Below are 25,883 nucleotides of genomic sequence, written 5' to 3'. Positions count from 1 at the left end.
TCAGCCAGAGCCTACTTCCTTTAAACCAGACATAAAATTATTACAATGTGAACCTGATACAGCTGAGGGTTTCTTGTTAATGTGTTATTGTGTTAAAACACATTTTTCCTTCTGCATGTGCAGTAGAAGACGAGTGTCAGATGCTTACAGATTTTCAGATTGGTTGCCTCGAGGAGATGCAAAAACTAATCATGAGTTTCTGCCAAGAAAGATGACAGCAGTCAGATACAATGAAACACCCTCAGGCTCAATGACACCTGCCCTTCCTAATGCTTGAGTGTGGAAATTAAAATACAAGCTTTTTTTGACAGTGTCAGATATTGAAATATACATTAAATGAGGACAGTGCAATTGTGAGTAAGTAGGCACCTCTGGATGACAGGAACCTGAGGATAGATGACATGAAAATTATGTTGCATTACCTGTCTGTTATCTTTTGTTTTGTCCATAAAGGGGCAGGGCAAATTTTCTAGCACTCATCTGTTAGAAAGTGTTGCCAGTTTCTTTTTTTAAGTAAACAGAAAGCCACTGAGGGACCGTGTGCATGTTTCCATTGGGATCATAATGGCTGCATTATGGACCAATGAGCGAGGGAATTATCTGCATGAGATGAGCTCCTACGGAGAAAGAAGCAGATATCTGTGTCAAAAGATGTGCTGTTTAGGTGAGTGCAGAGGCCTTTTGCATAGGTGGGGAGGAGTTATCTAAATTTTATTCATGAGTAGTGTTTTCACAATAGTGAAACCACATGGCTGTTGATACCAGAGTCATCAGTCTTCAACTGAACTTTTTATTTTAGATCTGGACAATATTTTTTTAGAATCCTTTGTGTTTCCTGAAAACGGTAGTATCCTTAAACCATCATTTTAAAAAATATATATCCTCTTATTTTATTGTTTATATCAAAGTTATTTTATTGTATGCTATCTGAGCAACTGGTCATTGTCCAGATCAAGTTTATATTCATTGTAAGTAAATACTTTACCATTATAAATAACTGAGACTGGTGACTGGAAGATTTGGGGATAGTTATCACGACAACTAAGCATGTCACAAACTGTTCAATTACAGACACCTGTAAACATTTTACAATGTTAAAAGATGTGCAGAGATTTGCCTCCAGCTGGAACTGCTGCAATAAATCTTACGATAGAGGAAGTGAAGAAGTAATTGATGCAATGAAGCAAATGCAGTCCTGTCGAATGACGGGAGGTTACAGTGTATATGAGATCACTGAGGTCTGTGCATATAAAGCTGTATAATAAAGTTCAAGTTTCAAGTACTAATAGAAGGGAGGATGTATTTATGAACTGGTAAAAACCAAAACATGCTTCTGTGTAAGTGTAGTGTGGCACATTATACAAGTTAACAGTGTATATTCTTATTCCTACATTTCAAACTTTGAGCTTTTCCTCTGCCTTTGTCTTATTTCTTTTAAACCCCTACAGAAATTTAATGTATATCCCATAGCATGATTAGAGAGGTATTTAAAACAATTTAAGGTGTTTCGTTCAGAGATTCTTTACTAATGACCCATAGGTTGAGTAGTGTCAGCATCATAATCAAAGCCAGAGCGTGGTTGAGCTCTGCTGCCATCTATTGGTCAAAGTGTGGAATTGCTTTGCAACTTTTAAGAAAAAGAGTTTGCAGGGTACGTGACTTGGTGTTTTTCTTTCCACATAAAATCTGTCGGTTACTGGAGACTCCCCGGTCTAAAAATACAGCCATGAGTAAGAAGTCAGTCGCAGCACCCGGAGAGGCACATGGTGCTGTATGTTTACGGGCGTTGTCATAGGAACACAGCTCAAGTTCCCCATTTTTTCCACATTTACGTGGCTGTTTGGAAACTTTCAGGGCTGAGGCAGCATATGTAAATATCACATGTCATGATAATGAATTAGCAGATGACAAGGAAAATAAGGAACTACAGCCTTTTAGTTGAGATTATTGGTTGCTTTTCATTATTTTCCATATATCTAACCAAACATGTAACGGGGAAAAAGTCAACTGGGGATTTTGATGGCTTTAGCTGGAGATTTTATAGAGATTAAACTAAATTATGGTTTTTAGATTGATTAAAAGATTAATCAATCTAAAAACCAGTCTGCTTAACATAATTATTAGGAGTGGCCCTAATTAAGTTTAGCTGACATAGGCAAAACAATGGTTTCTGGTAGGTTTTTTCTTCAGCGAATGATGATGTTCCTGTAGTCTGTGTTTCCAGCTTGTTTGAAATAAGAGAGGAAGAAAAAGTAGGTAACGTAACAGTGGTAGCATGTGGCTGAGCAGCCCATCAATAACCACTGATGAAAAAAAATAAATCAGCATGATCCTTTTAGTAGAAGTATTATATTTTGTTGCTCTCACCTGCAGAGGGAGACACATGCTGTTTTAAATGTTATCCCCTGTGCCAGGTTCAATTTCCCCGTCTTAGTGCTGCATGTGAATTGACCAAACCTGACATTAGCAACTGACACAATTGTGGGGCTTTCCACAGAGGCTTGTGTAGCTCAGCGCCGAGCTATTTAAAAGCTGCTGCTGTGGCTAATCCGGAGGCTTGTTGTGTCTGTGTTAAACTGGGTTTGCAGATTTATCATCCGATCTAATTCTGACAATATTCAAAGTCTGCTGTCAGGTCAGCTGGATCCTAAAGATTTCCTAACCTTCCAGAGGACAGTCACGTGGACCAAGGATCTCTCATTGGTTGTGTTCAGCTGGCTTTGTATGCACAGCAGAAATATGATCGTGCATGTGCTGTTGTTCAGCTCCTCTTCCTAATCCTCCTCTCTTTCGTTCTGCTCCTCCTTCTCCTAACAGATCTGAGGTAATAATCCTGGGTGTGTTAAAGCTGTTTGTACTTTTATCCGCATTCCTTTTTCTGTGGGGTGTGGTGGCCAGATATTGCAGTAAATACTTAACTTTCACCCAAATTAATCAAGTGACACCAAGAAGGTTAAAGAGACTGCGGAGAAAATCAAATGGGAATGGAAGATTAAAAGGAGATGTGAGCTAATGTGGGAGTGCAAATCCTCTGCAGTGAAAGGTGTTGTCTTCCCTCCCTCTGTCTAAACCCTTGTATTTGCTCTACAGTTTAGCACTTTCAAAAACCATAATGAGACATTCTTAGAATTCTTTTCTCCTCTAATTTGTTTGCTGTGTTTGGGAATGAAGTCCCCGAGTCTTTAAACACAGGCTGTTCTAACCCTAAATGGCTGCAAGATCCACAATTTTTTGTTAGTATCCAGTAAAGGCATCAGTGAAAGAGCTGATGAGTGTTTGACTCATTGCTTGCATCTTTCCCTCTTTAAGAGTTAGTAATAATAATTTGTAAAATCTGGATTTTTTTGTTAATTTTCTTTGTTCTGACACAATGTAGGAAGGGGGGGGGATAGTAATTGGGCTTATGGTTTTAAAAACCACAAGCACTGGTGTGGGACAGAACCAAAGCATGATGTTGGTGGTGGGACGTGTTTACAGTAATTACACCAAACCATCTTCGCAATGATACAGTGCATTGTTTGGGAACCAGGGTCTAGAGCCATGATCTTGGCGCGGAGTGTCTACAGTCAGGCGATCTGGACTAAAAGCTAAGGTCAGGGTGATCGCAGTATCAGTTCAAACACGCCGATGTTCAATAGCTATAATGTTTATCATGTTCACAGTTGGATTTATGAGTGTATGAAACATTGAGCACCCAGAGTTTCTCATTAGACATCCAGCAATCATTCAGCACAGATCTTTGTTGTTAGGCTGACAGCTGAGGCAGCCTGTAGTATGGATGCGTTTCCTTCATAATGCAAGACGAAGAAGCCCAGTAACCCTGTGAAATTAATAGCACAGTCACACCTCCTAATTGTCACTTCATAAAAAAAAAAAATACTCTCTCCACGTGTTTTTAGCGCAGTGTCTCAGCGCATGTGAAGAAGGATCCGTCCTGTTTGGATCAAGCCAGGGAGCAGAGTATAATAAGCATGTTGAGGCAGTAATGATATGTCTCCTTTTTGGATGAAAGCTCTCGTGAGCAAGTTGTTCCACACTTTCTGCATCCTCAACTGGTCTCAGTTGGGTCTCTAGCCCCTGTTTCCCATTGTAGGTGTCCAAGCATGTTTCACTGCCAGAATGTCACTGAGCTCTCAGTAACCGTTGCGTGTGCAGGTATTTCATGCTTATCTACTTTAATCTTTAATCTACTACTAATTTATATATTCTCATTCATTAAAGCGTTATATGGTACAACTGTTTAATACATGTACTGGATCATTTTCAGGCTGTATACAGTAAATAAAAGCAGTATTAAATAAAAACGTAAATACATTCTGTACTGGGCATCATTCCTTTACTTTTTCACATGTAATTGCCTACCCTCATACCACTCCTTAATTCCTTAGCTTGCCTAGACAGTGTATTGAACGACGAAGGTGTGTCTCAAAATTCAAAATGAGTCAAAGCACAGCAGACACACTCCTGCACTCCCACCTAGACACACTTACACTGACACATTAAGTACTTTCATGTTCATACAGGTAATGTTAACTACCCTATGCTCTGGAGGGAAAAAAAGTTGTTTTAGATTCCAGATAGTGTTCTGTCAGGGTGGGGAAATGGGATATATATACCCACCTGGGGGCTAGAGGGTCAGAACTCAGCAGTGGTCTGACACACCCCGCCGGCACGTACTAGTCATATAGGGGCCACTCCAGAGTAGTTGGATAAACTCCCAATAAATACTGTGACTTTGAACTCATTACTTCAACAAATGGCAAAAGGGAGGTTGAAGTCATAATCAATAAAATGTACAGTTTCTAATTTCTATGCTTCTATGGTTTTTCCACTCTAGCCACCATAATGATGAATGAATGAATGAATGAATCTTGTCTACTCATCCCAATCTTCTACTGTGTGTTCGTATAGATTAATCATACTCGAAGAAATGACTTTGTGTGCTTGGAAGGAAAACCCCAAAGCACTCACCTTAAACACTGTTCAAATAATGCCAGTCTAAATACAAGCGCTGTTCCAAAACCATCTGGTTTGCAGGAAATGATGCTGCTGTAACTTGTTTGGATTAAATACCACAGAGTAGGAAATGTGCCATTAAGCTGAAAAATTGCTAGCAGGTCAAGCGGCAACACAGACAAACTAGAAGCATGAATTAAAAAAAAGACATTATACACCATTATCAAGTCTGAATGATGATGAATTTATCACTCAAAGTGCTTAAGATAGAGCTTCTGTCATTCTCAGTAAATCAGTGTTCAGGGTGTGGTAGTGTCCTCTCCTTTTTCATCATAGTGAGTGACGTAAAATGTTTAATGAATGCTGTGAATGAATAACCATGCAACCGTGTGTGTGTGTGTGTGTGCTTCTGTATGTGAGTGTATGACTTGAAAAACTGTTTTATAGGATCCTGTTGGAGGTGACTTATAGTCCCATGTATTTTTTTTTTTTTTTTTTGATTATTCCTAGTGACTCAGCTTGTGTGTGTGCTTTCTTGCGCAAACAAAGCAGTTTAAGCGATGCAGGTAAGTTAAGAACATGCAGGTCGACCACACCTTGCCCCTCCTCGCCTCGGCCTCTTCTTCCTTGCCTTACGCAGCAAGAAGGAAGGGGTGTGTTCAGAGCCCTACCCACTATCTCCTCTACACTCTAGCTTGACTAAACACACACATCACACTCAAGGACAGGCCCGGACTTTATAGCCAACAGGCACCATTTACTATGAAAGGAACAGAGCTGGAGAAAAAGGGGGAGGAAAGCACATAAGGAAGGAAAAGAAGGGCAGAGCCGAACCCACTAAGAGTTTGAGGCGGTTGTAAGGAAAGAAGGAGGGAGAAACCATAGGTTTGTGACGTGCTGAGCAGCTTGTGGCCACAGGACTGCATACTCCGGGACTAAGGGAGGATCAGAGAAACAGATAGTGCCAAGAAAAGCAGAAGTTCCTTTCTAGGGGGGAAGCACCAAGGATATCTTATCATTAGGTTTATTTTCCGGAGCGCTGACACCCAGCGACAATGAACTCTCAGCAACAGAAGTCCAGGAATTTCTCCAGTGACAGCTTGGGCAGAGACAGGATGCTCTCAGACGATGGCTATTACCAGGGGATGCTGAAGGCTACAGACGGCAGGAAAGGTACCAGTATGGTTGTAGTTAACGGAAAGCAGATAAGATCCAAGCAGTTATCTCGATCTGTTTGTGCCTGCGTGTGGTGAGAAGCTGCTGGGCAGAAGATTTCCAGGAAGAGGGGAGAAAAGCATTTCACGTAATTTCAGCATTGGACGGTGATCAAGTGATCTAGGCTTTTGTCTGCGAGAGCGTGAGGAAGTTTTTTGCTGAGGCTTGGTTGGTTAACGTGCTGTATAATGCATGATTTAGTGCATCAGTAAGCTCTAGAGGAAGATGCTGCAGGTGAGCTTCAATGTTAGGAGATAATTCGCTGTAATTTAACTTTGTATTGAGCTTCAGTTTATGGGGATGGACGAGTTACTATGCACTGTTTCCACTTAGAGTAGTTAAAAGGAGGATACCCCTACCCCCTTCCCCCCTTTAATATGAATAAACCGCCTGCTTGCTTTGTAATGGTCAACAAAATCCATTCACATTTTTTGTTGTGTAACATGTTTGACTGCGATAAGTCAAAGCACAGTCTATTAAGCAGTATGCATGTAGAATGAATGATGTGCCTTTTACCTTTTTTTTCCTATTTAATCATTAGATTTAAATAATTGGCAAATGTCAAGTATTGGTTATTCAATTAAAGCCCTGTTTCGCTGTACATAGTGATATACAGGTGTTGACTTCATCAACACTTGTAGATTGTGTGTTTGCTTTTCTTTAACGTCAAACAACATTTAGATACCATGCTGCAGAAATACTCACCGGTACAAAGTGTTAAGTATCAGTAACTGTGTACTAACTCTCTAGTAGTGCTTCATTCAAAAACTCAGAATGGAAATATTAGAATAAAAAAGTCAAAGTATGCATTGTGCGGTACGAATGATTGTGGTATACTATTATTAATTACAATATTATATCGTTATTATTGACACAGGGATGTATAAGTTAAAGTGCCCATTTGTAATTGACTTTTTTTTTATCTCTGTTTATTTATTTTATTTAAATCTTTTTGCTTGTAAAATTCCATTAGTAATTAATAACTGAAGTTGTCATTTAAATGGAGGTGGAAAAAATGTACAATATTTCCCTCTAATATAAGAGCAGACGGGTCAACTAGAAGAAAATGAAAGTACAAGAACCTTATCATTGTAACTAAAGACCACACTTTTCAGCACGAAACTCCTCGACTCGCTCAAACTTGTCTGTGTCTGTTTGCATGTAGAACTTCACTCAGCCCTGATCCACTCACATGCTTCAGAGAAGCATTAGTTGGAACAGGGTTGAGTAACATTGTGTGATCAGAACACAGTGACCAACAGGTCAAGGTACATGTCCTTTGGGAAAACTCTGAGACACACCCCAATGTTGGTGTCATCATCATCATCAGTAAACTTCCTCTCTGCATGACATTTGGTCTCTCTTGAAGGAAACTGAAGCACAGAGGTTAGATAGTAAAGCTCAGTTCTTGCTGGCTTAGTTCGTAAATGAGGAGGTTATGTGAAGCTTCTGCGGAAACACACATGCAGATTTGCCTTCTACTGAGAAAGCAAATATATCCTCTAGGCATCTATTCCATGTTGAATCACTGCCCTTTGCTATTTATTGTTAGGTGTGTCATTATACAGTAGACACTGAGATCACTCTCTTTAAACTGATAAGTCAGGACTTTGTGATAGAGCCATTCTGGCACAATGTGAATCCAGTCATTTGCTGTGTGACAGAGTGGATTTGAGTTCCTTGGTAAAAAGACATGAAGTGGCATGAAGTGGCGAAATCCATTAACCCGTCCGATTGCTTCATTTGTCATTTTTCTCTGTTACGCGGTGACATTAGAACTGTTCAGTCAACCACAAACTTTTGATCGCATGGGTTCACATCAGAAACAGATCCATCTACTGAGTCCATAATAAATGTTATGCTGCCACACCTTGATGTGGTTTTGGCCTTGAAGTTCAGAATGCAAAATGAAATGGGAATGGGTGTATGCAGGTTTGTTGTCGTTGTAGGTGTGTTCCTCACCAGGATCTTGTTGTTTCTTGTTGGAAAATTGCAGCCTCTAATAGTAATGTCATGTCCTGGGGTAATAATACAGAGCATCTTGACACTTCAAGAGTATTTTTTGTGTTTCTTCTTTTTTTTTTGCCATGGAAACCTATATTTTTCTGTTCAGAGCTGACAGTGATGTTAGTGTGGGATGCAACCTTGAAAAAAAAAAAAAGATTATCTAAACAATAGGGGTGAATCTGCCAACAATGAGTATGCTCTGATGTGGTCAGACTCAGATGCAGGCGGGCAAAAAAATCAAGAGAATTTTCTTTTCTTTTCTGTGCAAGCTGGTGTTTTTAAAGACTTAAATTCACCAAAGGCAAAAACATATATAGGAATTTTTTTATAGTGCGTTTAACTGTTTGCTCTGTTTTTGCAGATGAACGTGACCGAGTGCAGAAAAAGACCTTCACAAAATGGGTGAACAAGCATGTGATAAAGGTAAGGATCTGTCCTCGACTTTCACTTTTCCTTATTGTACTCTCAGTGCAGACTGATGCTCGTGTTCCGCCCACACACGCCCCCAGCACCGTGCTCCATATCTGTTTTCTTATGAACAAAGTACATTTATACAGAACAAATGGAACTCCACCAAAAAGTGTTCACAAGGTCCACTTTCTTTAAACCTCATGAACACGTGGTAAATTACTGCTTCTTTACTCTGCGAATGAAGGTGCTGATTGTGATTATAATATATTCTCTCTATCTTTAATGAGAAATGAATCCACGTACCATAATCACATATAACTACATTTTATAATGGAGGCGTCAGATGTCCCATCAGCAGTTTTAGGCCGTGGATAGTGACAGGTTATGAGTATCTAAAATATAAGCCATCCATCACCTGAACTTTGTAAGGTGCTGACAAACATAAACGCATATTAGCCTGTCTGTGATTGGTTCAAATTGGTCGCTTATATTGCACCATTATGGGATGCGGTGACCAGAAGGCCAGTCTGTCAGCAGCTGATAGACCATCCATCCATCAGCACCAGTCCACTCTCACCTACCTCACTCTGTATTGTAGCCCTCCAATGGCTCACTAAGTGAGTGAGGTAAACAGTTCAGGATGGGGGTGAAGTCAAACATGGCATATTCCTCACTCCAGAGTTCCTCATTAGAAGTGAAAAATTAGCCCCTGTAACACAATATACCCAACGTACAAAGGCGCTTGTGCCACTTCCTGGAAACTCCCATTGGCAGCGATACATTTACAACCTCCTGAAATTAAGTGTCTCCACATTATATGTATATTCACCCCACAGACACAGAGCCATTCATACTTTTTTTTCTGGCATTCAACAAGAGGGGAAAAATAAGCACAAAAAGAGTGTTTTCCTTTCCATGAACGTGCACTCTGCTGCCACTGGAGCCGAATCTGACTTACTCCCTCTTGTTTCTCTTAAGTGTTCACCGTAAATTTGGGAGGGTGACTCATAGACATCTGGAGTCACTTAGCTCCTTCTGAAAAGGCGAAGTCTGGTCTCGGCCCGGAGCCCGTGGTGGTTAAGGCCAGCGGTAGCACATGTGCTGTGCAGACGCTACCTGCATTCCTGCCCTGACTGAAACTGGAGGCTTTAACAGCCTTTCGGAAACCTTTCGGTACACAAATGAATTTATCTGGAAAGACAAAACCGCCTTTGGTGGGGAAAGTGTTAACTCTGTGGCTGAATGTGCGAGGCTGCTCTGCTCGGGTTAAATTGATTTAATGGCTTAATGGATGGCTTGACAGGCAGACTATAGGTTGGGTGCAGCTGTAAAAAGCTGTAAAGGTCCAGTGAGCTGTTTCCCCTGCTCAGTAGATCTTTTGCTATTGTGTAGAACAGTGGAATGTCAGTTGTTTTCACGCAGTTTCCCACAAAGTAGCTGATTACAGAAAACACTACAGGTTCAGATTATACATGGCTGACATAATTACCCTTCAGGGTTCAAGTGACTTATACTGTACAAGACAATGTAAACGTCCTCTGTTGTAAAACCTGAGGCATGTTAAGTGTTTTGTCTCCAGACAGCATGAAGGGACCAGAATGAGGGGCCTGTCAGTCCTGCTCACTCATGTTGTTCACCTTGAAACGTTTACAAAGCTCTTTATTATTGTGAGAGGGCAACTTGTAGCCTAACACCTGCATTTTAGCAACAGCAGTGCAGTTCATCATATGACCCTGAGGCACAGGCCCCTCGGTACAAAGTAACTGAGGGGTGGTGATAAGTCAGTACACGGTAATGAGGAGGATAGTGGGTAACGGTAAAACCCATCATCTGGATAAAGAAGATGAACAATCGTTTCTTTGTATTTTGGATCAAGGTGATTTATCAAACATTTTTGGATATTTAACATATTAAACAAGGAGTCTTGTGGGTTTAGCACTTCAGTGTGGAGACAGTGAACCCTAGTGGCCACAGTGTTGATTATTTACACTAAAGGATCCAAACTGTACCCTCAGCTGCGCTCCACTGGCAGGGAGGAACATATCAAAGTTGATGCCAACTTAAATCAGCCACTGTTGCAACTTGCAGAGAAACTTTTCTCTCATACGGACAAACACACCCAGTAGAACTCTGAATTTTGAACACGCAAATAAATAAATAAATAAATAAACTTCCTTGTTCCTTTCCTTTTCATCCTAACCATTTCTCTTTACTCCACTTTCATTCATTTCTGCTCTTATCCTCCCTGTTCCCCATTCCCCTCCATTTCTCCATTACTCATCCACCCGTTGTCATTCGTCACTTTCGCCCAGCACTGGAGGGGAGAGGTAGGTGCTAGCATGTTGGAGCAGGACAGTAATAAATGTGTGGTCAGTGTCTGACTTGCATGGGGGCTGCTCACGCATCCAGTTTTCTGTTGCAACACCTTCCCCCCCACCTCTGTCACCTACTTCTCTGTGTGTTTTAAATCCCACCACAACAAAAATCCCATTCTGACTGCAATTGATTGTGAATGCAAACACAAGAATAAAACCCCATCGTTTTTTAGCACATTTAGGCCACACTTTTGTTATCTCACTTATCTGATTTTATTCATAGCCCCATCAATCACACTCAAGGGATGACAGCTGCTCTTGGCATTTGGAGAAGGCTTGGCTGCTTACAGCTATGCATACCTGACCTGAGTAGAATTGTACTTGAAGAGAGAACGCCCTGAGCAATGTAGATAATTTATACAACACAACTTGGTAACAGATTTAGAACCAGTATTAAGTTCCTCTTTCAGCTCACAGTAGTAATTTAAGATCCTGAAAACAAAAGCTTGTCAGGCTGTTATTGCAAGACCCTGGAGAACATTCATCGAAGTCACAGTATTCAAAATGAGTAACTACCATTTGAAAAAAATAAATAAAATAAATCCAGCAGCCGTTTGTTCCTGGTTTTATAGTTGGTAGCACAGTTCTCCTCAAGAGAAATAGGTGGCAATCTGAACTAAGGCTGGTCTAAAATAATCTCCCCTTTTTGTCTCCTGCCAGGCCCAGCGTCACGTGACAGACCTGTATGAAGACCTTCGAGATGGACATAACTTGATCTCTCTGTTGGAGGTCCTCTCTGGAGAAACACTGGTGAGTGCTCCCCCGATCTCGCATTTGTTTTGACCATGTCAAATACGCCAAAGCTCTGCGTCATTCATCTGTTAAACCCAAACCTAACCCTGACTAATATTACTAATCTTAAATCAGTCTCGAATATCTTCCCTGAAGCAATAGGCCTAGTAACCAGTCACAGCCTATTTGTTAGTCAAAGCTTAACCTAAGCTGCACTTTGTTAAACAATGATCCATTAACTTACACTGTGACGTTTGCGTCTCAATCTCTGCAGCGAATCTTATCAGACAGTTCTTTTCTGTTAGAATTATTTTTTTTTACTTTATTAAAAACGGACATCTCATGCACTAGTTGGCCTTCCCTCAACTAAAATCTCAAAACGTACGCACCAGGCTAATTGCAAAGCCTGCGGCAGGACACTGTACTTGAGTCAGACGTACAAAAGCTCGTCTGCTGCCATAGTTCATCGCTCTTCTCCACCAGCTCTGCTCATCTCCTCGATGCCTCCATAGCCTCAACGCATTAACTTTGTGTGTATGTGTGTGTATGTTTCTGAAGTGTACTCTTATCTGATCAGTGCTTCTTCCCTAATTTTCTACTCCTCCTCTTCCTCCCACTCCGGTTTGCCTTCCTTTAACCTTCCTCTCTGTGTGTGCTGATCTTTGCCCTCTGGCCTTGGCCTCCTCTCTTTGCCCTGCTCTTGCTGGAGCTAGCGGAGGGAGAGAGACGTGGTCAGGAGCGTTCGCTTGGTGAGTGGGTTTGTAAATAAGGCATCCTATCACTTTTTAACACTCTCTCTGTGTTTTGGGCTGTGCTTGGTGACCACTTCTAGGTTGCTTGATTTTTGTTTGTCTCATCGGCAATCTTGTTTGCTTCACCACATAGTTACCACATATTGTAATATTCAGTTATAGTTTTCAGTTTATAGGTGAGTTTTTGGCACTAGCAAGGCTTCGCATTTTGCTTTCGAACATTTTTTCTGTATTTGTTTTGGAATGCTGTCCTTTTGTTTTACTTTAAAGCCATTTTATTGTATTGATTTACATTCATTTGATATTCAAAGGAGAAAGATCCTGTGCAACACAAGCTGATCTTAGCTTGCTGTTGTTAGGTAGCTAAAATAATGCAAAACGGTTTTATTGGCTCAGCCAATGCAAATTCATTCCTTATTGTGAGACAGTGATAATCAACAGGACTAAGATAAAGAAAACAGTAAGATTTTGCATCAGAAATTCACAGTATGAATTGAAATGTTTAACCATTCATTTGAGTTTCACCACTCATCCAAACTTTGGTTTTAAGTTTTTTAAAGAATGCCTTCCACCGTCCTCGACCACGAGTACTCCAAAGGATTCATCTCTGACAGAATAGTGTTTTATTATGACTAAACACTTGTTTATTGCTTCTCTGTCCTCCACAGCCCAGGGAGAAAGGTCGCATGCGATTCCACAAACTGCAGAATGTACAGATAGCACTGGATTTCCTCAGACACCGTCAGGTACGATTTAATAAAAGTTTATTGGTATTTATGCATTTGGAAACTTAACAATGACAGTGGCTTGTTACATACTGTAAGATCTGTGTATTCAGGTGATGTTGTGACCACTGATGTGGCTGTTTTTCTTTCCCAGGTCAAGCTGGTCAACATCAGAAATGATGACATAGCAGATGGAAACCCCAAGCTGACGTTGGGGTTAATATGGACCATCATCCTTCACTTCCAGGTCTCCACCTCAGTCAGTGTTGTGTTACATTATATTATCGCTGTACATCACTGTCTCTGGGATCTGCACCTGTCAGCTGCCATTTCCCATTCTCCCTGGAGCAATCAGAGTGGATTCTGATCTTTGAAATTCCTCTCAAAAAAAAAATACACTTTCTAATCAAATGACATCATTCTCACCACATTCATACTGTTGTTTAAGGCCATCTTGACATATTAACACTGCAGCCTTGTGTTTTCCTGTCGAGACAACGGTATAAAGAGATGAAACACGATCATAGTGCGTATGTCTGACTCACTCTCTCCCCGACTCCCGAGGGGAAGGTGTGTCCAACTTTTGATATGCTACACTCACAACCACATCCTATACACCAAGGTCTTTTACAGGTTTTCCTGTATACACCAAGAGTATCCAGGAAGAAATCCCAAGGCATCAGCCTAATAGGCCGGACCACACCCTCTAATATCAGATGGTTCAGGCTCAAGTTGAAAAAAGCTGAGGCTTGGCATGGAAAATAAAGAGAGTTTGGTGAGGTGCTCTTGTGAGTACATTGTAAATAGAAACAATGCTCCTACAGTTTTTATAGAAGATTGAAAATAAATGGGTTGTGGCTGATGGTGAGTCATAGATATGAAAGGGAAGAGTACAATTACCATGTAATCTGGTGTTAAATCACACAATTATTCGAAATTAATTTTCATTTAATTTGCTCTGGCATTAATGAACGGTGTCTGAAAGATCTGGATTTAAACTGTCATCATATCAAAACCTCCAAACGAGGGGTAAGCATAGATTTACAATTATTTCTTATTTCAAAAGCCGCAGATGTGCTGGTTAGAGCTATACAAGGAGGAGAAAATGAGTAGCACACAAGTACTAACTCATGACAAGCACAGACACACAAAACAGAGAAACTGATACCTATGACTCATCTTTTCCATCCCTAAAATCTCCAAATAAATACTTATCTGGTTGGCACAGTCACATTGTTATCTCAGGCAGAATTCCTGCTACACCCCGTGAGCCAAGTCAGAAAGAGAAACAATAATATAATAATAAATATGTAATATACTGTACTAATCGACAGTTCAGCCAAGAAAGATATCCAGATAAAAATCTGGAAATGAATCAAGGTTAGTTACTTGTTAAGAGACAAATTAATTGTTTGGGCGGGAAAATGATGATTAACATCACCCTAAAAATTAATCGTTGGTGCTGGGTAATTAAGGGTTCAGTAAATCACACCCTTTGGTTTCCACTAATGACTAATTTATTTTCACATTTCTTCCGTACATATGCTCTATAGATCATCCATTCTCCTCTGTGTTAACATTCAGTCTGCCTGCACTCTCTCAGATCTCAGATATCCAGATCAATGGACAGTCTGAAGACATGACCGCCAAGGAGAAGCTGCTGCTCTGGTCCCAGAGGATGACGGACAGCTACCAGGGCATCCGCTGTGACAACTTCACCACCAGCTGGAGGGATGGCAAACTCTTCAATGCCATCATACACAAGCACTAGTGAGTGTGGCCAGTTTATTGCCTAAAAACAATCCCGCAGCACGTAAATGGTGCTGTGCTTTATTATAGCTTTTCGGATCCCTGCATTGATGACTGGGACTTGTCGTGATACATTAGCATTTCTGTTTTATTGGATATGGAGTGCACTTAAGCAGGAGTAGGGACCTTGGCATGTTTCCAAATGTCAAATTACACTTCCTAAAGCCAGGCTAAGCCTACAAAGAGAACACTTGTACTCTGTGTTGACACAATGACTCTATTCCATAAGGTAAATTCAACTTCTAACATGACTTCTAATGGTATCATATTCAATGGAAAGACAGAAATAAGTATATATCCAATAATGCAGGGAATACAGGATGCTGTAGTTGCACTGGCTGAAGTAACGACGTCTTTCTATTCGTCTAGGCTCTTTCTCTATGATCCACCTGTAAAAATATCATATTTTCTCATTCCCCCTTTTAATGCTTTTCCAAGAATGTTTCAGGCCTTTAGGCAAGAAATACTATACTAATACTATGAGTAATACAGTACCTACTTTAGTGCTGGGTTAGGATGATAATTCTTCTATTAAATATGATTAGCTCATTCAAATGGTTGGGAACCTACTATTAAAAGTAGAATCTAAACCCAAAATATGCGTATTCACCCAAAGCTTTACAGTACAATTAATAGTTAATGACTGCTTTGTGTCCTGACATGGGAAATGAATGTGCATGTATTTCTCAGGCTGATTTGTGTATACAATTGGTGATTGGTTGGTTTTCCTTTTCGATGTTATGACAAAAAGGTTTCGTGGAGCAATGCGGTATTAGAAGCAAAGTTAAATTCATGTCAAGAAGTAGCTTGAATTTAAAGAAAGAGATGCCTGCAGGGGCATGTTTCCTTAAAATTGAGCGTGTATCCTTCACCTTTTTTTGTGTTGTTGGTTTTTTTTTCTTTTTTCTTTTTGGAGACACCTGAGGCTGATTAATGCTGCCTTTCATAAAGGTCAGGGGTGTGGTGTGTGGGTGTTACTGTAGGATTCTGTGTCTGCTGCATGAAAACTGTGGCGTTGCTTCATGCCTAGGCATAATTCACGGAATCCTAGTGCGGAGCAAGTGTCCATCCAGTCTATTCAAATGTATGTAGTTGTGTGAGGGTTTAGAAATTTACAAATTGGACTAACAAAGGGAGCAATTGATATTTTCAGTAGAAAACATGAGAAGGCAGTGACTTTGCTGCACCTCTAAGAGGCGAAGTCATCTCAGCAGCCATGCACGAGGATTAGAGGATCTTTACATGATGATGGACACCGAAGACAATGCAATGAATGGATTTACAGGCATCACAAGATTTGCGGAAAGATGATTTAATGCTGCTAAAGCAAAACCTTTTTATTCAACACTAGACAAGCAACTTGTGGCAGATTTTAAGATGCTCAGTCTAAAGAAGAAGTCTAAGGGTAAAAAGGGAAGCCTGGGCTTCACTGGTGGCGTGTCAGGATCTGTCAGCAATATGAACGACAAGGTGGTCATGTTGTGTGAGGACATCCCGTCAGAAGGATCCTCTTTTGACCCTGGGTGGGGTTCACAAAGCTCAGGGGCCCGTTTTAACAGTGACGAACTGGGCGATGGATGGAGGTCTCGTAGCTTTCATGGAAGAGAAGCTCAGAGCTTAAACGGCTATCGTAGACCAACAAAGCCTAGCAGCTCTGTTCGGGGAACTCGGCCTGTGCCATCTTCTTCTGTTCATAGACGAAATGAGGGCCATTCCACCTTATGCATCAGAGAGCTGTATGAATCGGATTTAAATGTTGTTAATGTTCCTTACTAAATATCACAATTTCTGCTGAAGGGATATGAATTGCACATTTGACTTTGTGCGATGCATAGCACTGCATTAGAATATTATGATTGACGCTCTGTTATGTATGTATGTATGATGAAAGAGATGAGATGTAGCACTAAATAATTTTGTGATAATTGGAGATTTGAACTTTTGTCTCTTCTGGGAGTCAAGTTGTGGCTAGCTGCTGACCTAAAATATGTCAGTTTTGATATGTTGGCAGCTTTATGAATTACATCCCACCTATAGATGCTCTGACATCTGCCAGAGTCAAACAGCCAGAGGACAAAAAGACAGGTGTTGGTACAGTTATTCAGAAAGTGAACAAGCGAGTACTTTTGCAGCGTATAGCCATTGGCAGAAGTCTTCAGAGCCCTTCCACCGCTGCTGTTAGATTAAGTGTCATGCACATTAAATGTGCAGGCCTGTACAAATGTAATTAATTCTGCATGTTTGTGACTTTAAGCCAATCATGTAAATTTTACTTCTGACAGTTTGATGTGTGATAGGCTGTATATACATTACAAGGAAAGATATCACTACATGCAAAGAAAGTAGGTGATATTAGTTTTTACGTTCAGCATCCATTGGGTCCTACATGTTTGTCAAATGGATTTTGGCAACTTTTGAGAAAACGTTTGAGAATTTATCCTCTATGTAACAGTCAGCCAGTATTGAAATGTAGGCACTAGTAAGTTTTATGAACATTTTTCACTCTCAAAGATTTACCTTCATCTCTTGAGGAATAAGTATCCATGTTTGTGTTCCCCTAGTCCCAGACTCATCGATATGGGCAAAGTGTACCGGCAGACCAACCTGGAAAACCTAGAACAGGCCTTTAATGTGGCAGAGAAAGACCTGGGAGTGACACGTCTTCTGGATCCTGAGGGTAAATTAGTAATATCTGTTAATATCAGATGCTTTGTTCACCCTCTTTTTTTGCAACTGACTGGTTATTTTGATACATTTGTATCAAAAAATGGCATATAATTGCACTTCATATTATTCTTTCAGATGTTGATGTCCCACATCCTGATGAGAAGTCCATCATCACTTACGTATCATCCTTATATGATGTCATGCCTCGTGTTGAAGTGCCTGATGGCATCAGGACCAATGTAAGCAGAACATCTTTTTCATGCACTGACCCTTCAGGCTAATGCAATTGTTTGCTCCAATTTGAACTGATTGAATTTAATTAAAGCTGTCCAGGCTTGTGACTCTGACTTTAAATAGGTTTTTGTGTGGAGTATTTTGCAACAGTAGCAGAAGTTCAAAGAGAAACAGAGCTCTTGTGAAACCAATTATGTCAGGAAAATTAGCAACTTGTGATGTTTGTTTACAATGCAGAAGTCAAAGAGATCCACTTGTATGTCACACATCATCGGTTCACAAGCATTTGCATAGTAGCCTGTACAAAGCCCCCCTTGCATTTTGAAGTCTATCTTAAACATGATCAGTGTAATGATCATGAAATGGTAAAAGTGGCAACATTGACTCTGGGAAAAATGCAGAAACATGCTTCTGCCCCTTTCTTGCCCACCATTGTCTTCCTTCGCCCACTGTCTCCTCCTTCTCTGCTTGCTGCCTCCTTGTCCACTCGCACAGAACCTAGATTGTTGTGACTTAATTGAGTTTAACATGGTGTGTGAGTGGTCGAACATGGAGAAGCAGACGAAGAAAAGCCCTCCTGTGTGCTGTTGTTCACCTCCCAGCTACTTTTTCTGCTGTGTTGGCTGCAGGAGCTGGAGCTGCGTTGGCGGGAGTACTACGAGCTGGTCACTCTTCTAATCCAGTGGATCCGCCACCACGTCCTGATCTTTGAGGAGAGGCGATTCCCCACCAGCTACGAAGAGATAGAGGTGAGTTGAGATGCTGATGGAATGCACAAATCAATGGCAAAGATGTACAGTTTATTTGCTTGTGTGGGTATTGTAAAGAAAAAGGTTCGTGATCAGACATTACTGTGGAATTAAAGGACATGCTTACATAATGTCTGGCCATGGGCAGATAGAAGGAACTGGATTGACAGACATTGTCGTACTGTAGGTGGGGCAGTGCTGGTGCTGAGAAACTGCAGCCAAAAGGCAGATAATGTTAGACCTAATCCTCAACACGACTCTGCCACTCCCTGTCAGTGCTACACGTCAAGCAAAAATGTGGCATGACTGTAACTGTCTTTGAGTTAATTTTTTTTTTTTTTTTTTGGGTCGCGCTTCTTTAAAACTCATTAGATATTTAGTAAAGTTTTCTCTGATAATGCAAGTAGTAAAGTTATTTTACCAGAGAAAAGTTCTAATCAGTTTACACTAGTCATGGGAATCTGTGAATGATGCACTGGCACAATGTTACCTCGTCGTATATAGAACATTACAAGTGCACCAACAAAAGATTTTTATTTATGTACAAATTCTATTTAGGACGTTATGATTATGAATTGATTTAAACTTTCTACTGACAGAAATTTGACCTAAACATAACAATCTAGGAAATGACATTTCCAGCAAGAGATTTTACTGTGTGCACTTAAGATTTTATTTTTTTAGTTATACTTCTGCAACCATTTCCGGGGGAAAATATTTGAAAAATGTAAATATAATTTGCCAATTTAAATGCTCTTTTGTGTACTTTACTTCAGCTACTTTGGCGCCAGTTCTTGAAGTTCAAAGAAACAGAGCTGCCAGTGAAAGAGACCGACAAGAACCGGTCTAAGCAAATCTACCAGTCCTTTGAGGCAAGCTAACGCTCTTTCATATTATGTTATATCATTATATCAGCATGATGTTCAGTTGTTTTTCACGATACATACTCACTTATGCAATGTACTGCCACCTGTTCACAGAGCGCCGTGCAGGCTGGCCAGGTCAAGGTCCCTCCAGGCTACCATCCCATTGATGTGGAGAAAGAATGGGGTCGACTCCATGTTGCCATCCTCGAGAGAGAGCGACTTTTAAGGATAGAGTTTGAAAGGTTAGCAGATTGGCAGATATGTGATAATGTATCTTAATAGGATCAAAATTTGAATTGTACTAGTTTTTCCTTAAAAACTGTGTAGTAGAAACACGACAGCACAGGATAAATTCGTACACGTCATCCAGCGAGCATAAATAAAGCTCATCCTTGGCTTCTACTGTAGCAGTGCCAAGAAGAATACAGTTCCCGAGGAAAAAAAGATTGGGATTAAAGTGAAATACATATCTTACATATAGTACTGTAGATATATATAGAACTTTTATAGATAACCTTTATAGAAATCTTTACAGAAAGTTATAACTGGTATTTTGTAACAAGTAACCAAACATTCTGTCATTGAATAAATCAAAATGACGTTGAACTTAAATTAATAATTACATTAGATGCTAAGGTTAATCCAATACAAACAGGACAGGAGGCTCAATTTACTGACAAAAAATACCAACTGTATTATGTATATTTGCTTTGGTAGAATATGACCAAACATTCTGGTAAAAAAATCTTAGGTTATAGTTTGTGTGCTGGTTTGATACAAAATATGAGATGTGTTCCAGATAAAATAATATTAATTATGCTTTGTGAAACAAGAGGAGGAATTGTCTGGTTTTTTTTTTTATAGGTTAAAAAAAGTGTTGCATCATGCCTGAAAAATGGGTGGTTTCTTGTCATGAGAACATCTAGTCATCTCGCAGTGTTACAGCTTGTTTTTGATTCTAGAGATGTAGAATGACTGAATGAGCAGACTGGGCATCTTTGTTAGAAAAGACCTTTGTGTCTCACTCTGAGCTGCTACGAGTATTGTCCTAGGATGCAATGGGTGTATGAGAAGAACCAACAGTCTCCTGGCTGAATTTTAATCTGTATGGACTTTATGGATCTACATTTGTGACAGCAACAAATGAAATGTTGAAACGTTTCTAACTATACTGTAGCTTCTGCTGGTCTAAACGTGATTCTATAGCAGGTTTTAAGGACATGGTCAATTCCAAGGAATATTAGGGTGCTGCTGATGTTAATGAAGCTTATTATAACTTAAATTTATCCTATCTAGACTTGAGAGACTGCAGAGGATTGTCGGTAAAGTTCAGATGGAGTCCGGGATTTGTGATGAGCAGCTCAACCACCTGGATTCTTTGCTGCAAATGGTGAGTCTCCTATAGGGCTCCCAGTTAATATTCATTTACTTTCCTGTGTGTTCTTAACGTCTAAATTACTTTTATATATTTTTCAACACTATTGAAATCTGCTCGCAACAACATAGTTTGCAGACATATATTCTTTTTCACTAGGCCTATGCCTGTATGTCACGGTGGGAAATAGAGTTTTTTTCTGGTTTTCTTTTCTTCAGGACATTCGTCTGCTGAATGCAGGGAAACCACCTCAACACACAGCAGAGGTGGATAGAGAGCTGGACAAGGCAGACAACAGCATTCGCCTGCTCTTTAACGATGTACAGATACTCAAGGATGGGCGCCACCCTCAGGCTGAACAGATGTACCGCAGGTCAGTCACTTGTGTATTTCATTCATGTCACTTTTAAAACTACTCCCCTTCTTCTAAGGCAGTTCTTAGACAGTAGTGAGGCAGTGAAAATGAATTTTCGCCTCCACAGGGTTTTCCGTATCCATGAGCGCTTGGTGAACTTGCGCAGCGATTACAACCTTCGTCTAAAGTCTGCGGTGCCTTCAGTCCAGGTTACCACTCAAAAGACCTCCTATGCGCGCCCTGAAATGGATGATGTGACCCTGCGCTACGTCCAAGATCTGCTGGAATGGGTGGAGGAGAACCAGCGTCGCATTGAGGAAGCTGAGTGGGGATCTGATCTGCCCTCAGTGGAGTCCCAGCTGGGCAGCCACAGAGGCCTACATCAGACTGTGGAGGACTTCCGATCCAAGATTGAACGTGCCAAGGCTGACGAGGTAGTTTGCTACTTAAGGAAAGGATTACACACTGTCTTGACCAACATTTTGATGTTGATTTTAAAAGTTATGTTTGTTCTAAATTATATCTTATTATTTAGAACCAGCTATCTCCTGTCAGCAGAGGCAAATTCAGAGAGTACCTGGGGAGACTGGACCTTCAGTATGCCAAACTACTGGTAAATATTTTCCCATTGTTAACATTCTTTTAAATACCTTTAATAATTTATTTCAATGTAATTTCTTTAAGCGGACGTTTTTCGTTTTTTTTAAGTATTTAGTTTGCAGATTGTTTTTCATTACTTTTGGCTTTTTAATTTGTTACTGTCTCTCAGAACTCATCTAAGTCCCGCCTAAGGAACCTGGATTTACTCCATTCCTTTGTCAGTGCTGCCACTAAAGAACTGATGTGGTTAAATGACAAAGAAGAAGAGGAGGTCAACTTTGACTGGAGTGATAGAAACACTAACATGACTGCAAAGAAAGACAACTATTCGGTGTGTCTCATTTTGTCTCTCTCTTTTTAAATCCCTTCCTCCAGATTGTGTGTAATATATTAAGGCATTCACATATTTTTCCTCCTAAAATTGTTATTAATGGTAGAATTTGGATTCTCCAGGGTCTCATGAGAGAGCTGGAGCTGAGGGAGAAGAAGGTCAATGATATCCAGGCTATGGGAGACAGACTTGTAAAGGATGGACATCCTGGCAAGAAGACAGTTGAGGTAGTTGGTCTAGCAAATACAAGTGAACAGTAAAGAATCCTCATACAGTATAAACGCTGATGAGTCTTTAACTAATTCACTGCCATCAACACGTCTTCTTTATCCATGCCAGGCCTTCACTGCTGCCCTGCAGACACAGTGGAGCTGGATCCTCCAGCTGTGCTGCTGTACTGAGGCTCATCTCAAAGAAAACACAGCCTACTACCAGGTACTGAGCTGCAAGAGCTTAAAAAAACAATAAGTCTAAACATTTAAGAGTCTTTGTTTTTTTCTTATGTGATTTCCTTTTCTTGCAGTTCTTTGCTGATGTGCAGGAAGCTCAGGACAAGATGAAGAAAATGCAGGAGAACATGAAAAAGAAGTACAGCTGTGACCGCTCCACAACAGCCACACGCCTAGAGGATCTGCTCCAGGATGCTTTTGTGAGTGATGGCCATTTCCCTTAAATGTATTTGCACATGTAAATATCCTGGCAGTTTGTTCATCAGAAAGCATGCACAGATTGTGAAAAAGTGCATAAAGATGGTGATGAAATCTTTGCTTTGTACCATTAGAAAATTATTGTATTCTAATGGAGTTTGATTTGTTTTCAAAAGGAAGAGAAGGAACAGCAGAATGAATTTAAGACTCTGTTGTCTGGCCTGAACAAGAGAGCCAAGTCCATCATCCAGCTTAAACCCCGTAACCCCACGTCCCCCATCAAAGGCAAACTGCCCATTCAGGCAGTCTGTGATTTCAAGCAACAGGAGGTGAGAACCTCTACTCACCACTCTGTGTTGATTTCTAATCATTCGCAGCCCAGAGAGGTCATAGCTGTGAGCTTCAGTTTGCCGTCCTCTAGGTATAAACCTCTCAATCCTGGATTGTGTTTCAGATCACTGTCCATAAAGGAGATGAATGTGCACTCCTCAACAACTCACAGCCCTTCAAGTGGAAGGTCCTGAATCACTCTGGAAATGAGGCGGTGGTGCCCTCTGTCTGCTTCATCGTACCTCCAGTCAACAAGGAGGCTTTGGATAGTGTGTCCAGGTGAGAACACAGCGAAACATAACTGTACTAGTCTCATCTGTGACAGCTGTGTGTATGAACCCAATTGTTATTAGAGTCTTACACTTTTGCATTGCTGTCCTCCTGCAGTCTGGAAGGAAGTTATCAACAGATGGTGTCCATGTGGCAAATGTTCCATATAGACATGAAGAGTCTTCTTTCATGGCAGTACATGATGAGAGACTTCACACAGATACGTACATGGAACATCACCATGGTGGGCATATACAATGAACACAATATGGCAAAAATAAGATGGAGTCTAATATTTTCTTATTATACAGTGATTCTGTATGTATAACTATTTAACAAGTCCAACATAGACCCAGAACATGGCTAAATGTAATAACAGCATTCATCTCTTCAAAAATGTGAATTCCACTCATTACATCCTGCCTTTTATTTTTTTCTCCGCCCTGTGTAGTTAAAGGCTATGAAACCAGAGGAATACAGGCTGTTAATGAGGAACCTGGAACTCCACTACCAGGACTTCATGCGGGACAGCCAGGACTCGCAGCTCTTTGGCCCTGTTGACCGCATACAGATCGAGGAGGATTACAACAAGTCAACCCAGCATTTTGACAACCTGCTTCGCTCCATGGAAAAAGGTAAATACTTCACAAATTCAATCAGATATGGATTATTAATGGATAGATCAAGGAATTATTCAAGTGTATTGCAACTCTGCATTGTCAATTCCCCTTTCAGGACTAAGGGTGGTTAGGCTCAGAGGTGAGTGATGCTAAACCAGTCGAAGCTACATCTCAACGGGCTTTTAAACCTCAGAAGAGATGTTAAAAATATAGCTGGAAGTGTTTAAGAAGTAGATATTAAATTAGAGTCTTGTGTGACTGCATGTTGTTTTGCATTTTTGTGTTGTTTTTTTTTTTGCAGTTCTGCACCAAGTAGAACTCCTGTTTTGGGTTGGGCTACAGTGTCTTATGCTTTTAGTCATGCAACTGAGAGTGTGATAATTGATGCACAAAATATTTGCTGTATTCTGTATGGCATCTGTATAGTGGATATGAAGCTGTGTACTTAAGACAACTTTTGAAGAAGTGCATGTGCAGTACAGTTGTGTTCAAATGCAGGGTAATAAAGCAGTGGGTTGATGTTGTGAAACAAGGTGACAGCACATCCTAATTACACCAATTATATAAAATAGTGACACATACTCTGTCATGTAATCAAAACTGTTTCAATCTTGCGTTTAGACCACGTGAATTTGTTTCTATTCCCACCATACTAAACTAATACACATCATGCTACACAGGTCAGCAGGATGAGTCTCTGTGTAAGAACTATATCTCTGAGGTCAAGGACCTGCGTCTGCAGATAGAAGGCTGTGAGGCTCAGACTGTGGCTCGGATACGCAAACCGATGGAAAAGGAACCTCTGAAAGACTGTGTTCAGAAGAAAACAGAGCAAACGGTACTGATGAAGTGTTTCGTGTATAAATACGAATATGATATCAAACAGAATAACATCTGTATTATTCTTTGGCCCTATTCATTTTTCATCATAACTATCATTAATCATACAGGACCATCAGAGAAAAGGGAGTTTTTGCTGGTTTCTACACTTTATTCTATGTTGTGTGCCAATAATTTGTCTGCTCACATATGAGGATGAAGTAGAATTTAAACTATACCTAAATAATAAGGAAATCTGCTAAAACAAGATGCAAAACACCCGTCAGAGTTCCTACATATCATTTAGTCATCATGTATCATTTTTGCATCATATTTGCATCACAATGTTTGCATTTCAAGACCTGCATAATGACATTTGGTACATGAGCTAGGCTGTTTTACTTATAATGTAAACCTAGTGACCCAGCATGATCTATACCATGACTGTTTCCAATCCATGACCCAGATGTTGGTTAGGGATTTGTCTATTGATTCTGTGTGTTAAATCTCTCTCAGCTTTTGACTCTCTTTTGTTATCTTTCTATATTGTACAGAAAGTCCACGTGGAGCTTGACTGCCTCAAGAAAGACCTTGATAAGGTGTCGGTAAAGTCACAAGACATCTTGAGCTCCCCTCAGCCATCTGCGTCTGCTCCTGTGCTGCGGTCAGAACTTGACCTCACTGTGCAGAAGATGGATCATGCCCACATGCTCTCCTCCATTTATCTTGAAAAGTGAGTCTCTAGCGTTTTTTAAAAAAAGTTTCCTTATGCCTAAATGTCAAGTGCTTTTATTGACTAATTGTTTCTTTTCCCAGATTGAAGACTGTGGAAATGGTCATCCGTAACACACAGGGTGCAGAGGGAGTTCTCAAGCGGTATGAGGACTGTCTGCGTGAAGTTCACACTGTGCCTAGTGATGTTAAGGAAGTAGAGACCTATAGAACAACTCTAAAGGTAAACAGTATGTAATATCTGCAAGAAATTAAAAATATGAAGTGACAGTAGTGTGCAATTTGAAAGAATTAGCCACAGCTGAG

The 25,883-nt window shown here is 40.4% G+C and overlaps 1 protein-coding gene across 18 annotated transcripts in view; it reads left to right on the top strand.

The window, feature by feature from the left end:
* The window catches only part of plecb (plectin b), a 107,865-nt gene that overhangs the window by 65,783 nt on the left and 16,199 nt on the right, over positions 1-25,883 (top strand). For 10 of the 18 annotated variants that reach the window (XM_067510262.1, XM_067510260.1, XM_067510265.1 and 7 more), the window contains 26 exons: positions 8,540-8,601; positions 11,625-11,714; positions 12,410-12,445; positions 13,117-13,194; positions 13,328-13,432; positions 14,777-14,943; positions 17,544-17,659; positions 17,785-17,888; positions 18,513-18,632; positions 19,409-19,504; positions 19,613-19,740; positions 20,795-20,888; positions 21,092-21,246; positions 21,356-21,662; positions 21,764-21,841; positions 21,998-22,159; positions 22,282-22,386; positions 22,499-22,594; positions 22,683-22,808; positions 22,983-23,135; positions 23,261-23,415; positions 23,524-23,650; positions 23,858-24,041; positions 24,707-24,864; positions 25,400-25,578; positions 25,662-25,800. In XM_067510262.1, the coding sequence (XP_067366363.1) occupies positions 8,540-8,601; positions 11,625-11,714; positions 12,410-12,445; positions 13,117-13,194; positions 13,328-13,432; positions 14,777-14,943; positions 17,544-17,659; positions 17,785-17,888; positions 18,513-18,632; positions 19,409-19,504; positions 19,613-19,740; positions 20,795-20,888; positions 21,092-21,246; positions 21,356-21,662; positions 21,764-21,841; positions 21,998-22,159; positions 22,282-22,386; positions 22,499-22,594; positions 22,683-22,808; positions 22,983-23,135; positions 23,261-23,415; positions 23,524-23,650; positions 23,858-24,041; positions 24,707-24,864; positions 25,400-25,578; positions 25,662-25,800 (3,320 nt within the window). Of the gene's footprint in view, positions 1-5,672; positions 6,130-8,539; positions 8,602-11,624; positions 11,715-12,409; positions 12,446-13,116; positions 13,195-13,327; positions 13,433-14,776; positions 14,944-17,543; positions 17,660-17,784; positions 17,889-18,512; positions 18,633-19,408; positions 19,505-19,612; positions 19,741-20,794; positions 20,889-21,091; positions 21,247-21,355; positions 21,663-21,763; positions 21,842-21,997; positions 22,160-22,281; positions 22,387-22,498; positions 22,595-22,682; positions 22,809-22,982; positions 23,136-23,260; positions 23,416-23,523; positions 23,651-23,857; positions 24,042-24,706; positions 24,865-25,399; positions 25,579-25,661; positions 25,801-25,883 lie in introns of those variants that run through there. The other 8 variants (XM_067510261.1, XM_067510272.1, XM_067510259.1 and 5 more) reach the window with 5 other exon arrangements.

The sequence above is a fragment of the Channa argus genome, chromosome 7 (genome assembly GCF_033026475.1).
Source record: "Channa argus isolate prfri chromosome 7, Channa argus male v1.0, whole genome shotgun sequence".
Taxonomy (NCBI): Eukaryota; Metazoa; Chordata; class Actinopteri; order Anabantiformes; family Channidae; genus Channa; species Channa argus.
The sequence above is the reverse complement of the archived record's forward strand: the minus strand, read 5'-3'. Positions and strand labels throughout refer to the sequence as shown.